The sequence below is a fragment of the Filicampus tigris genome, chromosome 20 (assembly GCF_054856515.1).
Source record: "Filicampus tigris isolate MCC_2025a chromosome 20, RoL_Ftig_1.0, whole genome shotgun sequence".
Classification (NCBI taxonomy): Eukaryota; Metazoa; Chordata; class Actinopteri; order Syngnathiformes; family Syngnathidae; genus Filicampus; species Filicampus tigris.
This window is the reverse complement of record NC_141236.1, coordinates 12,421,543-12,436,781: the sequence shown is the minus strand read 5'-3', so window position 1 is coordinate 12,436,781 and position 15,239 is coordinate 12,421,543. Positions and strand designations below refer to the sequence as shown.

General features: G+C 42.9%; 2 protein-coding genes across 3 annotated transcripts; both read right to left on the bottom strand.

The window, feature by feature from the left end:
* Positions 1 to 4,386: 4,386 nt before the first annotated feature.
* On the bottom strand, positions 4,387 to 12,145 carry LOC147128412 (adenosine 5'-monophosphoramidase HINT3-like). 2 transcript variants are annotated; one of them, XM_086018506.1, is made up of 5 exons: positions 11,997 to 12,145; positions 11,812 to 11,929; positions 11,100 to 11,169; positions 10,899 to 11,025; positions 10,163 to 10,828 (listed from the first exon to the last, which is right to left on the bottom strand). In XM_086018506.1, the coding sequence occupies exons 1-5, from the start codon at positions 12,081 to 12,083 to the stop codon at positions 10,781 to 10,783; spliced, it is 450 nt and encodes a 149-aa protein (XP_085874632.1). In that variant the 5' UTR covers positions 12,084 to 12,145; the 3' UTR covers positions 10,163 to 10,780. The 2 variants fall into 2 exon arrangements, with proteins under 2 accessions (XP_085874631.1, XP_085874632.1); XM_086018505.1 differs by lacking the exons at positions 11,100 to 11,169; positions 11,812 to 11,929; positions 11,997 to 12,145 and adding an exon at positions 4,387 to 9,771 and having other exon boundaries at positions 10,730 to 10,828; positions 10,899 to 10,944.
* Positions 12,146 to 12,243: 98 nt separating this feature from the next.
* LOC147128411 (adenosine 5'-monophosphoramidase HINT3-like) lies at positions 12,244 to 15,025 on the bottom strand. Its single transcript, XM_086018510.1, has 5 exons — positions 14,872 to 15,025; positions 14,360 to 14,477; positions 14,215 to 14,284; positions 13,406 to 13,532; positions 12,244 to 13,234 (listed from the first exon to the last, which is right to left on the bottom strand). The coding sequence occupies exons 1-5, from the start codon at positions 14,962 to 14,964 to the stop codon at positions 13,187 to 13,189; spliced, it is 456 nt and encodes a 151-aa protein (XP_085874636.1). The 5' UTR covers positions 14,965 to 15,025; the 3' UTR covers positions 12,244 to 13,186.
* Between the last annotated feature and the right edge of the window lie 214 nt (positions 15,026 to 15,239).

Genomic DNA, 15,239 nt, shown 5'->3' with positions numbered 1-15,239 from the left:
CACTCTTCCACCTGTGTGTCTGCATTGTTTTTGAAGAATTCTTTGGGTTTGACAAAAAATAAAAAACAATTGCCCTTTTTCATTATCACTGAAAAACCAAACAAAATTTGAGTTTCAGGTTTAATTGTTTTGTTTTTAGACAGCAATAAATTATAATATGTTTTGAGTTTATAGATAAAATATTTTGAGTGTACTATCTGCCATTTGGTATATTTGAATTATCATATAAATAATAAATAATTCAAAAATATAAATTAGCTCTATATACACACACACACACGAGTATAATTCAGTAAATATACACACACCACACTGTATGAACATACACACAGTCTATATATACATATATATGTACACTATCTATACACTCACACACAAAAACGCAAAATTATATATTTCTCATGCGCGTTTGTTTCTCCTGGGGAGACGCTCATTTAGTAGAAAGCTCCAAAATGAAAGGTAACCCAAAACAAGCCTTACATGAAGCTACAGCATCTTGATCTGATGTGAGCTAAAATTGGGACAAGAGTATGTGTGTTTTTGCCATAAAGACGTTATTTTGATGGAGCACTTCAACAGTACCCCCCCCCCTTTCCCATAACAGCTACTATGCACCATCACAGGGCGTAATTGTTATTTAATGGATTACACATTCATCCCTCCTGCTCTCATCCCCTGAGGGCCCGACAACAGTCCAACTAAACACCCACCACGCACACACACACCCCCCCCCCACACACACGCTCATTTGACAGCAGTGTTTGTGCTTAAAATTCAATTACCCACTTATTGATAGTTCTCGCGGGTGCTAAAAGAAGTGGACACGGTGTGGCTGATTTCCCAGGAGGCTTTAGCTGCGGGCCGCGCATCTCCAGCTGGATCTATTTCATGGCTCGACTCATCAGCGGCAAACGCAGATGGAACCATAAGCGGCCGCCATACACCTGCACACACCAGCGCGCACGCACACACGGAATCCACAATGACACAAGCCAGAATCTAATGAATGAGATACAGTTGCACTAGCAAACAGATGAAGAAAAAAAAAAAAAAAAAAACGCTCAGATGAAACATCACACTTCTGAAATGACTCAACACCCTCAAACACTGATGTGCTAGTGAAGTCCTTGCTGCACTTCAAATAATGTGTGGCAAATGTGTTCAGTTTTGTGGCAGCCTAAAAACCACCAGCTCCTGATGTCGGTCAGTCATTTTTTTTTTTTATGCTTTGCTCGGGTATAATACAAGCCCCTTTCTTCTTGTTTTTGTTGTTTTCTAGTTTGAGGCGTCACAAAAGAAAAAAAAAGTGAGCATCAAAGTCACTTCTCTGCTTGTCATGTCTTTCACACAAAGCTTTTTTTTTTTTTTTTAGTCAGAAACAAATGTTTTTGGTGAAACTAACCTATGCTCTACTGTTGCTTATTAAAAAGCTAGACACTTTTTTCTCCTGGTTAAAGAGTCTACACTTTCTTTGAGTAGGTTTTGGTGCATATTTTGTCACAGAACAAAATATTCCGTGAGTCGAAACGGCTGTTACGTAGCTATGTTAACACTAGGGCTCAGTACAACAGGTAGCTCCCTGCAGATTTGCCACGCGTCTCAAGGTCCCCCAAGACCCTGCAGGTGGGGGTGTGCAACCCCCTCCCAGAGGACCACTTGGCTTGCCGCTGGCCTCATTCCCCGCTAATTACGCCGCCCATCTCCCCTCTCGCACAAGCATGCTTGCAGACTGGTGACAACCTGCTGCACTTCGCTTGGCCTGCCCGCCGAGCAACAGCTGGGCCCTGCCCGCTGCACGCCAATACCCACAGGGACGGAAAAATTAAAAAAAAAAAAAAAAAACGCAACGACATGAGAGGGGGATAAAAGATTCATTCACACCATGCAAGGCTTTTATTGCCTTTTTGAACAGCCAAATGTAGACTGCTCTGTAGACAGTGCAACACGATGCTGGGTGTCCTTTGACGTGACAGGGTCAGAGTCAGACGGTCTTACCCGCCGCCCCAGGACGACACTGGATCGATGGGGTGCCACACAGCCCCCGCCACTAGGGTGATTCCAGCGGCTGTTCATTAGCGACGGCCCTTGGCTTTAATGGTCGACGCAATTTGTCAGCTGTAAATCTTATGTTGCGGTGGGGGGGGGGGACTGACTCCACCTACGTTTGCTCCCCTGTCTCATAAAAAATAAAAAAAATAAAAAAAATTTTTAAAAAAGGGGCTGTGAAGAATGAAGCCAGGGTGATGAAAAACAGAATCAGATTTATCCGTCCCTTCTACCCTTCCATCCGCCGCCTCTAAGCAGCAGAATGAGCTGATGGCGAGCGGGACTTTGGCCATAAAAAGTGATGAAGCCACTGGATGTGTTTGAGGCGCGCGATGGGGTTGTAATGCGCCTCTCCGGTGAGTATACAAGCACGAGAGACAGGCAGCACTGTGTGACTCCGCTTCGGGGTTCATACTAAAAAGTAGCAACACAAATAAAGCTGGAAAATAGGTCTGGCATATGGGGGATACACTCACCAAGCTCAGCAGCAGCTCTACACCATCAAAAGCTAGAAGAACTATGATAGGCAATAGGCATACCGTTAAATGAATACCTGCCAGTGTCAATTAAAAGTCATGACAGTTACACATTGGTGCTACTTTCCTGACTGCATTTAGGGTTCAAAAAGAAATCCACAACCAGGCAAATTAGTGTTCCTAATACTAGCAGTAACTGAGCATGCCTTCTTGTGCCGCATGTCGACATATTTTTACGCCCAAGCACAAAATTAATTCATTGCGAGTTTTGTGTATCCTTACAACGTCACGATGTGATTCCGTCGTAGACTGAGGATGCACGGTCCTGTATAATGAGAGAATTTTAATCCAGCTCTTGAACTGCACTAGGTTAGATTGTGCAGGCTGTTCTATGATATTTTTTCGTCATGTGTTAATGAGGATTAAAAAAAGACTGCTGTGTGTGTGTTGAGGGAAGGAGGCAGGGCTGGGTGCAGTAGTAATTTAAGCACATTATTGTTGCAACTAATGGTTCAACAAATTATGACAGTCATTATTTAGGACAGATTACAAAGAGATGAATAGTGCTACTATATCTTATATTCATAGCCACTAGAGGATACATTGATAGATTTAAAGTCCTCATTTCTGCGCGACTATATTTTGTTTTTTTAACTAAAACTGTCAAAAAAAACGATTTGGTTATGTGTTTGATCTGGCCCAGTTAGTTCCCAGAGTGAAAGTGACATAAGATGCACTTAAAAAAACAACAATGCGCTTACCTTTGAAATGTGGTTGTTTGGCAGGCTGCCTAAAAAGTGACAAAAGAGATGAACTCAATTTATCGAACACACGTGCTATTGCATCTGATTACAACTCATTGCATCGAATGCTACATACATTTCACAATTACACAAATCTACCAAGAAACTGTTTTTTTTTTTTTTCAAATTAAAGTTTTAAGAAGTCAAAAGCTACGAAGTCTCCTGGTTGAAAAAGGTCAGCCTGGCTCCAATCTAGCTAGCCGGCAATGAGCATTAGCTTCACCAATCACCATGCACCTGAGCTTCATTGAAGACATCAAACACATGAAATATTTTAATATTTAGCGCACCTCATGTCTTGACGACAGTCCAACTAACGTGTCTTCACGGCCAACATACCGTGTTTTTAAATGATCGGGCGATTAAAACAAGAATTTAAAACAAACAAACAAAGAAACAAACAAACAAACAATTCCCACACATACGTGTCGAGCTTCATCTTCTTCGTTTTCTGCGGTGATGCTATTGCTCTCTAGCGTCCTCAGCTGGAAATCAATGTCACTACACACTAAACACACACAAAAACAACATACAGTCCATTCAAGCCATTTTTGTAAATGCTCCCAAATATGTAAATATTAACATAACATGGCCCTTCATGGAAAACATTCACAAAAGTAATGGATATTGAAAGGTTTAGAGAGTCCAATAGGTTCACCTTTAAATGTTATAGTGCATTTTAGGTTTAACCTGAATTGTCACCCTAAAGCCCAATAATCCCTGTTTTTGCGTGATGCATAAATCACTTTTTTTTAAATCTTTTGATGGACACTTTACTGTACAGTACATAGCCCTTACCAGTTGATTACCACTTCCAATAGCGATGCAGAACTTTCTCTGCGTCATCTTCAGAAGTTTAACACTCAGCTTTCACCTGAAAGATGAAGACACATTCCTACAAGCAACAATTTTCACTTGAAATTTGGTGGTGTCATGACAGTCTGATGTATAGCTAGCTCACTGTAGTATCATTTGTTCCATTTTTAATTCTGACTCTAATGTCAGCACCTGTCATGACCGCTGCCGCATGTCACTCAAATTACACAACTAAAAAAACAACATTAATATTTTATGATTTTTATTTCCATTTGATAATTTTTTGAGCCACTAAAAGGCGCTAAGGAAACACAAGCGTCAGGAGCGTGTTCTTGGGACGATCGAGCTCCGTGTTGTTTTGCTCAAGTTGTTTTTTTCAATGTGCAATGCCTCAGTTAATTCAGGAAGGATCGGTAGTCCTCAGGTGCAGAGGTGGTCTCTTCCTCCTCAAGTCCATCCTCCTGATGTTCAACATTGGCCTCGTTCTGCTGAGGTGCTGTAAAGGTCTCAACTTCCCCGGGTGTTGCAGCCGTCTCATCCTCCTGAGGTTCAACAGTAGTCTCATCAAGCAAAGCCGAGATAGAAGTCTCATCTTCCAGAGTTGCAGCTGTAGTCTCATCTTCATGGCATTCAGGTGTCTCATCCTGCAAAGTTGATGTAGTGGTCTCACGATCCTGAGATGCACCAGTGGTCTCATCCTGGAAAGCTGATTTAGAGGGCTCGATTTCCTGAGGTGAAGCCGGGGTCGTAATAAATTGAGGTTGATCATTTGCCTCAGTCTGCAAAGCTGATTTAGAGGTCTTGTGTTCCTGGGATGCAACGGTGGTCTCATCATTCTGGGGTTCAACAATTGCTTCTTCCTGCAAAACCGGTGTAGGTGGCTCTAATTTCTGGAGTACAGCAGTAGTCTCATCTTGCTGCGGTGCCGCAGTCGTGTCACCTTGATCATTCGTCCCGTCCTGCAACAGTGATGTGGTGGCCTCATCTTCCTCGGGTGCAGCAGCGGTCTCATCCTCACGGGGTTCTTCGATAGTCTCATTTTGCAGAGCCAATGAAGTTGTTTTATCTTCTTGTGGCGCAGCAGTAGTTCCATCTTCCTTCGGGGCAGCGGTGGTCTCATCCTTGTGGAGTTCAATATATGTTTGCAATGCTGATGTAGAGGACTGATGATCCTCGGGTGCAGAAATGCTCTCGTCATCCTGAAGGACGACAGTCACGGCCTCCTGACAATCAACATTTGTCTCATACCGTAGATCAAATGTAGAAATCTCATCTTCCTCGGGCGCAGCAGTAGTCTTATCCTCTGGATGTTCAACATTTTCATAAGGTGCATCGGTGGTTTCATTCTGCGAAGCCAATGTCTCTAACTTATCGTCTTGGGGTGTAGCAGTGGTCTTATAGTCTGGATGGTCGGCAGTTTCATAAGGTGCATCAGTGGTTCCATCCTGCAAAGCCAATGTGCCCGTCTCATCATTTTGGGGTGCAGCATTGATCTCATCCTCCTGAGGTTGAAGGTTTGTCTCATCTTGAAAGGCTACTGTAGGGATGGTAGCCTCATGTGTAGCACTGGTCTCATCCTGATGAGGTTCAACGGTTATCTTATCCTGCAAAGCTGAGGTAGAAGTCTCGTCTTCCCGAGTCACAACAGCAGTCTCGGACTCCTGAAGTTCAAGATTCATCTCCTCCTGTAAAGCTGACGTAGGGGCGTCGTCTTCCGGACGTGCAGCCAGGGTGGTATCCATTTGAGGTTTAACCTTTGTCTCATCCTGCAGAGCTGATGTAGGGGCCTCGTGTTCCTGAGGCGTAGCCAGGGTCGGATCCACCTGAGGTTTATCAATAGTCTCAGTCTGCAGGGCTAATGTAGTGGTGTCACTTTCCTGAGGTGCAGCTTTGGTCTGTAACACTGGTGTCGGTGTCTCATCTTCCTGAGGTGCAGCAGTCGTCTCACCTTCCTGGGGAACAAACGTAATCTCATCCTCCCGAGGTTCAGCAAGTGCCTCATCTTGTAAAGACGATGTGGTGGTCTCGTGTCCCTGTGGCTCATCAGTGTTTTCATCCAATTGAGTTGCCATAGTTGGTCCCTTCTCCTGCGGTGCTGTACTTGGGCCATTCTCCCACCATGCAGTGTCCTCAGGTGGAGCTTTTGTGTATGGGCTGAGGTAGAACTTAACTTTCTTAACCACTGCAGTTGTTGCGTTTCTTTCCTGCTCATTCGGTGGCATTGCTGCGTCATCGATCTGTGGTGTTACAGTTGGGTCACCATCCATAGGAGCCATTGTCTCATCCTCCCGAACTGATGTGAAATTGCTTTCCTCGTGGGGCATTGGACTTATCTCATCCAACTGGAGTTCTGCATTTGTCTCAACTTTCTGAGATTCTGTGGTCGAATTGCTTTTCAGAGCTGTCACACTGTCTTCAGGTACAGCGGCGGTGTTCTCCTGAAGTCTTACTGGTGTCTCTTTGTCTTGACCATTTGTGCTCGACTCGGTTGATGCTGCAGTCTCGTATTCCTGAAGTGTAGCAGTGGTGACATCTGGAGCGTGGGTCTCCGCTTTCTCTGATAAATCAGTTGTTTCGTCCTGATGTGCTTCAGTCCTACTCTCCTCAGTAGAAGCTGCAGTTGCCGCATCCCCCTGATTTGTCACTTCTTGCTGAACCATTTGTTCTCCCGGTGTTTTATCAGTTGCGTCGTCCTCCTGATGAGCTGCAGACGCCTCGTCCATCAGATATTCAACAGGGTTCTCATCCTCCATCCAGGCATTTGTCTTAACCTCCTGAGATTCTGAAGTTGTGTCCTCCACCTGAACGACTGTAGAGATCTCTTCAACCTGGTGTGAACCATGAGGTGCAAGATACAATACTTCCGGACGAGCTACAGTTTTATCTTCTTGAGGAACAAGTGTGGTGAGCTCCTCAGCTGAAGTCGCGGTCTTGTCCTCCAGAAGTGCACCGGTAGTCTCACTGGTCCAGGGTGTGTCACGGTGCTCCTGGTGGGCTGCTACCGTCTCATCCTCCTGAAGTGGCATAATTGTCTCAACCTTTTGAGATTCTGCTTTTGCTTCATCCTCCTGGGGTGCAGCAGTTACATCATTTTCCAGGGAAGGCATGCCTGCGTCCTCCTTCTGTTGGGGAGAAGTTGTGTCATCGTTCAGGACAGCTGTGGCTGTGTCCTCCTCCTGAGGTGCAGCATTTGCGTCACCTTCCGGGAGAGTCTTGATTGCATACTTCTGCTGGAGTACAGTGGTTGTATAATCATTTGTCAGAGCTGTGGTTGCGTCCTCCTCTTGCAGCGAAGCAGTTGTATCCCCTTTATGTGGTTCTGAGGGTATCTCTTCTTCCCGAGGCTCCACATTTGTCTCAGCCATTGGAGATTCTAGAGGTGTCTCATACTCCTGAAGAATCACGTTTTGAACCTTCTGAGATTCTGAGGTTGTCTCACTCTCTTGAGACGCTGCTGTGTTCTCCAAAACGGTGACACCGGTTGTGTCATCTTCTTTGGGTGCTAGAGGTATCTCATAACCCTGGGGCACCACATTTGTCTCGACCTTCTGAGCTTGTGAAGTTGTCTCTTTCTCCAGGGGAGCTGCAATTGTGTGAGCCGCTTGTGTTGAAGCATTTGTGTTCTTCCCAGATTCTGCATCAACCTGAACGGACATCGGAAGCGCTAAATGGTTGTCTTCCTCCTGAAGTGCAGCAGTTGTTTCTTGGCCAAGAGGTGCTACATCCATCTCAAATTCCAGTGTAGCAGTTGTGGCGACCTCCAGAAGAGCTTCGGATATCCAGTGCGCTTGAAGTGCGGCTATATCCTCTTCTTGGGATCCTGCATATGTGTCATTCTCCATCGTTGGTGTAACAAAAGTGATGGCGTCGTCATGAGGGATTTCGTTTATTGCATTTTCTGGATGTGCTGTAGCCGTGTGTTCCACGCGGGGTGTGGCAGGTGCCCCATCCTTCTCCACCCACGTGGCTCCTTCAACTTCCTGAGGCGCTGAGGTTGTTTCCTCCTCCGTCAAGGCTACAATAGTGTAATCATCGAGTGGAGCATTTGTCACTTCCTCCATTGTTTCTGTCTTCATGTCAATATCACACAATCCTAAAGTTGTGTCCTCCTCCTGAGGAGTAGCAACTGTTTCATCTTCTTGGTGTGCCACCTGAGTTGTGTCCTCCTGAAGCGCTACACACGTCTCCTCTTTGTCGCTAGTCGGATCCTGCTGAGGTGCTACATCTCTCACAATCTCACCATGCACTGAAGTGGTTTCCTCCTCCTGAGGTTCAGCATTTGTCTGCTTCTCCTGCAGCGCTGCAGTCGTAGACTCCACCGTTGGTTCTTCATGCATTCCCTGCTCCAGAGGTGACACACTTGTCTCTTCAAGTGTCATTGTTCTGACTTGTTGTAGCAGTCTCATCTTTCCGAGATGAAGCCACGCTCTCAACATGAGCTGTTTCATGTTGAAAGAAGTCAGTCCTACGTTTGTCAAATCCTCCTGAGATCCCAAGAGCCTTGCATCCTTGTGTATGGGCACTCGACCATTTGCACAGGTTGGTTCTAGCACTCGCAGGGCTGTTGTTGTGTCATCTTCATCAGCTGCAGCCTCCGGAATTTCACACACATCCTTAGTGTCGTTTTCATGAGTTGCTTCGGTGGACGTGTTCTCATCAGATGCAGAGGTTTCAGATGCTTCATCTTCCAGAGGATCGAAGTGTGTATCCTCCTCTTGAGGGGACATAAGTGTCTCATACTCCTGAAGTGCAAAAACTGTCTCATCGGCACGGTTTAGGACATTTGCCTCCAGCTCTTTGGGTGATGGAGCTCTTTCCCAATCCTGAGGTGCAGTGTAGGTGTCATCCACAAGCGATTCGGCATGTGTCTCTAGTTGCTGAGGTGAAGCGCTTTCCTGATCCTGAGGTGCATCAAAGCTCTCATCCATACGAGATCCAACATTTGTCTCAGGCTCATGAGGAAAAGGAGTGCTTTCCTGTGGTGCAGCGCTGGTGTTGTCCACAGGAAACGCAACCTTTTTCTCAGGCTCCTGAAGTGCAGTGGCGGTGCCATCTATCCATCCATCTGTTCTACATTCATCAACAGGTTTGTCGTTTTGGAGCACTTCAGTTGACTCATTTGATGGAAGTGTCTCATGGTCTTTTCCGTCCGTTGGGTCCTTTTGCGTGTCACTTGTTTCCCCTTCCTGCCTTGCTGCAGTTGGGGGTTCCTCTGCAGGTCTGTCTTCCAGTGGTGCGGCAGTGGTCCCCCTGGTCTGAGCATCCAGGATGGCTGCAATGGTCTCGTCCACGAAGGAAGTTGCAGCTGTGTCAAGATCTTGTGTTTCAGTCTCCTTGGGTGCAGGAACTTCAGTTTGGTCCTCGACCTTCTGGAGCACGGAAGCTTCAGCATGGTCCACATCCTTCTGGTGTTCTGCATCGGTTTTGACCTGCTGGAGCGACGCCGTTAAACAGCCCATCTTCTGAACCGACGCCACCTGCCCATGTTCCACTTCCTGCTCTTCCTTTTCATCGTGTTTGGGTGTCGGCGCTCGCTCGGATCTCTGGTAGGGCGTTCGGTGTTTCTGTATGTTTCGGCGTTTCCTCAGCTTCTGTTTACTAGGCATTTTGGGAGTCAGCTCACCACAGATCTGAGTGAGAAGATACTCCTGTTAGCTAGTGTGTCTACGGTGCCCCCTCCTCCACTCCATGCACCCCAAATGACCAACATGCAGTCATTCTTTCCAAAGCTCTAAGATGTGTTTGTCATCAGAGACATCAAAGCACCTTACTCTTTTGCGTGGTGATGACGTCATGTCGCGGTAAAAAAATGTGCTCGTGAGTAACACAGCGGGACCCGTTATACTGCTTAATGCGTTATGCACATGATCCGCCAAGATACGCCATTTTTTGCATGCTGTATCTCGTAGTAAAATGGATGCATATGCACGAAATCACGATTGAAAATACTCTAGGTAATAATTAACACATGAACTATGCATTAACTACGTGCAATAGTGCTCTTTTTTATTTTATTTTTGAGCTAAAGATAGACAAGACGTAGCTAATCAACACTGCAGGAAGATAGAAGTTACTCTACTGACGCCAAGTGGTTGACAGGTGTCATTGACAGGCGATGGATTTAAAAAAAAAAGTGCAGGTATGGAAAAATACAATAGCGTCTAAAAATATATAAATACATTTAAAAATATACTGCACATCAAGTTTGGACAGCTTCTTGTTCAATAATTAGAAAGTGTCCAAAAATGTTGACAGTAGTGTCATAAAATATGTTGAGAAAAATAAATATGTGTATGAAGATATACAACTTAACTTGTATCTATTACACTTGAGAGAGAGGGATAAATATTATACATATACATACAGTAGGCTATAAATTAATATAAAGCCATTTAATTTAAATAAATATTCATACATTATCAAAATAGATCAAGAGAGACTTGTCAGAAAATAACTACCTAAAAGTATAGGATGCATAATATACAACAAATATTAAATACACAACACCAACACAATTAAATAACAGCACTGCGATTACAATAACTTTTGTAAATGGTCTTTTCCCCAGTTTTTTTTCCCTGAAATTACCTTAGAACAAAATGAATATTTTCATTTCACTGACGCAAACTCGACAAAATGTCATTTGATTCTGCCACGTGTCCTCAGCTGAGTCAGCGCTTCCTCAACCTGCAAGACGACAGAGACAGGGTAGTGAGAGTGTTGCGTTGACAAATGTCCAGTCGTTCCGCTCACTCACTGTGATGAACCAGTGTGAAAGCGGGCCATATCTCCGCTGCGAGCTTTCGTTCATCTTGCTGGCCGGGGCCAGAGCGTGCAAGTGGAGGTGGGGCACGGAGGAGAACGGAGGCACATGGAAGCCCAGCCTGAAGTTTGGCGCAAACATTTTCATCATCATTTCAACTCCATCACAATACCGGAATTTGGAATTGCAATTTACCTGATGTCTGTGAGGTCTCGCACTTTATTTTTCTCCAACACGCACCTTCCCATCTCGGCCATGCGCTCCACTGGGAACAAACAATATCACATTACAGTCACAAAGCCCCCAAAATAGGCTATTTTTTCACCTGATTATTTTTCCAGTTTTCCCCCCAGATTTTTTCATTTGTTTTTTGTGATTATTGTTTTGTAGAATAATTGTTTTCTGATTTTCAGAATTTTTTTTCCCAGTTATTCAGAATGTTTATTTTTTTAATTAGATTTTTTTTTTGTATCAGATTTATTGAATATTCTTCTGTTTTTTTGGCGGGGATGTTTGTTTCAGTTTGGAACACAAAAAATTCGGGTTGAATGAATGAATTATTCTGAAAAACCGGGGCTAAATATATTTTTCCAAATTGTAGGAAAGTTATTCCAAAATTCAATAATGCATAACACAAAAAATACTACAAATAACAATCAAAAAAGCCAACAATAAATTCCTCTTTTTTTGGTTTTGTTTTTTTCAAATGAATGCAATAACCTGTATATTTTTTTCCTTTATTATGAAGAACAAAAAACATTGATTTCATATTCGAATAGATTGAGTTCCACGAATAGATTGAAATAAGGTACCACGGCGATCTATCTAAGAGTGCTGATGAATCCTCGATGGCTACTTAATTCATTATTCATTCCGTGGAAACAAGGTGACCTCTTTCCCCACTAACCTGTGGGAATGTGTTGCACCCGCAGAACTTTACAGTTGCTAATGTGCGTCCTGGTTATAACCAGGTAATGATGGCCAGCACCCGGCTTGACATCCCGGAAGCACAGCAGCTCCTCATCCTACACACAAACAAGTTTAAAAAAAAAAACACACAGCCAAAGTATCAAATGAAGAACATTTACTTACACTCATGAGAATTTCTGTGTCAGTTTGGCAGTTGGCTATCTGGCAAAAGGGACATTCGTCAATGTCAGTGGCATTTTGAGTCGCCATTAGAGGATTTAGAAAAGTTTTTTAGCCGAGCGTTGGTGCAAACTCGGTGAGTCAGCTGCCAGGAAGAACAATCAATGACCGAGCAGATTGAGCGAGGGTGCGTTCGTAGGCCCCCGTAAATTTCACTATTTCCCAGACGTCGACGATTACACGATTGAAAGACATTTTAAAATCCTTTATTGGATTAAATCATACAATTCCGAAAAAAAAGTTTACTCAAGACTCAGTTTTTCTAGCAGATTACATCCTTTATCAATTTTGGGCAAAGAAAGGTTAATTAAATCAGCAATCCCCTGCCTTTTTAAATCTGAAGGCTACTTAAATACTGCTTAATGCAAAGGGATACCGGTTTGATACACACTTTTGAAATAACAAATTCGCTCAATTTACCTTTATACTGTGGTATTCAGCTATGTGAGGACACTGATCATGTCAATCATTCCTCACAAACATAAATATCAATATGCAACACTCTGCAAGTGTTCACATTTCACAAAAGTTCACAAAAGGCAGCACGGCACTGAGAATGTTGAAAATGCCATTTTAAGGTTGTTTTTACAACCTTTGCATTGTACAAATGGGAATTTGAAGGGTTGCACATTCAAATTTATATTCTATACTGACAAGAACTGATGTTAGCTACAAGCATTATGCTGTAAAATAATAAAAAGAAATCATAGACAAAAAAAACTACAATTAGCAATTATAAGTGACATGAATTATGTAATAACAAAGTGACTGTTTTTCAAGAATGAGACACATTGTGGTTTAAATGTAACAGTAAGGCACAAAATAGAGAAGGCACACTTTTTAAAAAGTAAAAAAAAAAAAGTAAGCCCCGAAGGGAACATTTTGTATTGAATTAATTGCATTTACTTTGAACACTGTTTAAATAAGGGATTTTTTTTGTTTTAAATGCTTGAATGATATTAAAAAGTGCTGCACATGCAAGTTGAATACAATTTGTACTAAAATTTCATACCACTAGAGGAAGCCATTGCTACTGGTAATCATGCTATACTTTTGATTGTTCGCTTCATTAGCAGCAAATTTAGACCAGTTTCCCTTTAGTTGGCAGTTCCATCTTGTTTTCAGTTGCAGCATCACAACGGCGATAAAAAACTTTGCAGTCGCTTCCTTAGTTTTTTTTCCTAGAAAAAAAAATTGAGATCATTTGAAGAGGAGGCTATGATATCACATGTTTGAAAATCATGCATGTTAACTTTTTTGGAATTGTCCATAAGCATGAATGTTATGTGTCAGTGCTTGTTTGTCAGTAAGCCGTTGCTTGAACTTGGGAAAATGGATGGCCAGGCACTCACATCGACAAAGGACACGGTTCCCGGTAGGAATTTAAACCTCATGCTGTCTGTGATCTTGCTGGCTGGGGCCAGAACGTGCAGGTGGAGGTGATCTACCGACGTGTATGGAGGTTGATGGAATCCAATCCTAAAAAAGGAGACGTGTCATTAGGAGCTGTTGTGGAAAAATGTCCACAAAAACATTTGACTTTTTTAAAAAATATTTTTGAGCTTTTTTTTTACATTAGTTAAAAATTTTACAAAAACGTGACTTAAAGCTTTTTTTTTTTAAATATATATATTGTAAACAAAAGCATGTTGCCATTTATGGGATGTTGTGTGTGGGATATTTTTTTTTCATTTTAATACATTTGCAAAAATATCAATACTTTCACAAGATTTTTTTTGTGAATATACTTGCAAATCTTTATTTTATTAATTTAAAGTTAATTTATCTATTGATGGGACATTGTGATTTCCTAAGAATGCTGTAGAAGTCATCATTTGAAAACATGAACATTGGCAGAGATTCATAGAAATAATGTTGCACATTCATCTGTTCCCTACTTCATTTTCATCTGTACATAAGAAGTAGCTCTCAGCTTCAGATAGGTCGGTGACCCTGATTTTTTAAAAATACATTCGCACAAATTAATTTCATGTTGTCATTTTGTGTTGCTATGTTAAGAAAATGTAATCCATTCCAGGATAATACATCTTGGAATAAGGTTGTAACGTGACATAAATATGACAAAACTGAACCACTGAATACTTACCGGCTGCACATGAAGGCAACATGTGTTCTGAGGCTTTCTTCCTTCTGCACCTACCTTATGTCCTTCATATCTGCAACTCCTTGGTCCCGTAGTACGGCTCTCCCCATCTGAGCCATCTTTTCCACTGCAATACACCAGGTCCAAGCGAAATATTACATTATATTAACGTGAATATAGATGTGATATGAAGCACGCTGACCTAGTCCGATGTGTCCATTGTGCAGCGACAAGCAGTTTTCAATGTGCTCAACGGGAACCACCAGGTAATGATGGGGGGCGGCAGGGCAAATGTCCCGGAAACACACCAGCTGCTGATCCTAGGGAGACAATTATGACATTCCATGAACGCACCATGGGTTGTCGTCGGAACACATCTCTTTATTCTAGGGGAGGTGGCAGTTAAACGAGCTCTCCCATACAACCTTCAGGGCTGCAGGTGTCCTGAAAGTACTTTATTATCGGGGGTATTTGAACGCACCACACGACAAATTCCTGAAATTCCTACATTCCCTTACGTCTCAACTTTAAAATCCATTGTACTGTGCCGGTATATCGCAAGGACTTGTGTACTTTTGGCTGCGCAACAAGACAGTACATTTTACGACATTTAAAATGTAAATGTAATCTAAACAAGAGCATTCACTTCCTGGTTCTAACACCCCCTCCAACCCTTTCCCGCCTAAGGACATTAAAAAAAGGTCGTTTTCTTACTTTTTTTAAAACGTCAGCTCCTTGGTCTTGTCCGTTGGCGATCATACAGAAAGTACACCAAAAATGATGGCTTGTGTCCGTATCCGTGCCCATTTTGTTTCACTTTTGAAACACGATCAATGTTCCGCATTCTCTCCACTTCCTGGATACCATGACGTCATCAGCAAAGATCGTCCATGTCGCGATGGTCTACTCGGCTGTTTTCTCAAATCCTCACAAAATGGTTTTACACAAATCTTTGCCTTATCTCATCAGAATGCAGCCCACCTCTACTAAATCTGCCAAACCTCATCAGCAGATCAGATCATGCAAAAAATATTAACGCATTTAGTACCGGTAGTTTAACACACACAAAAAAAAAAACTTTT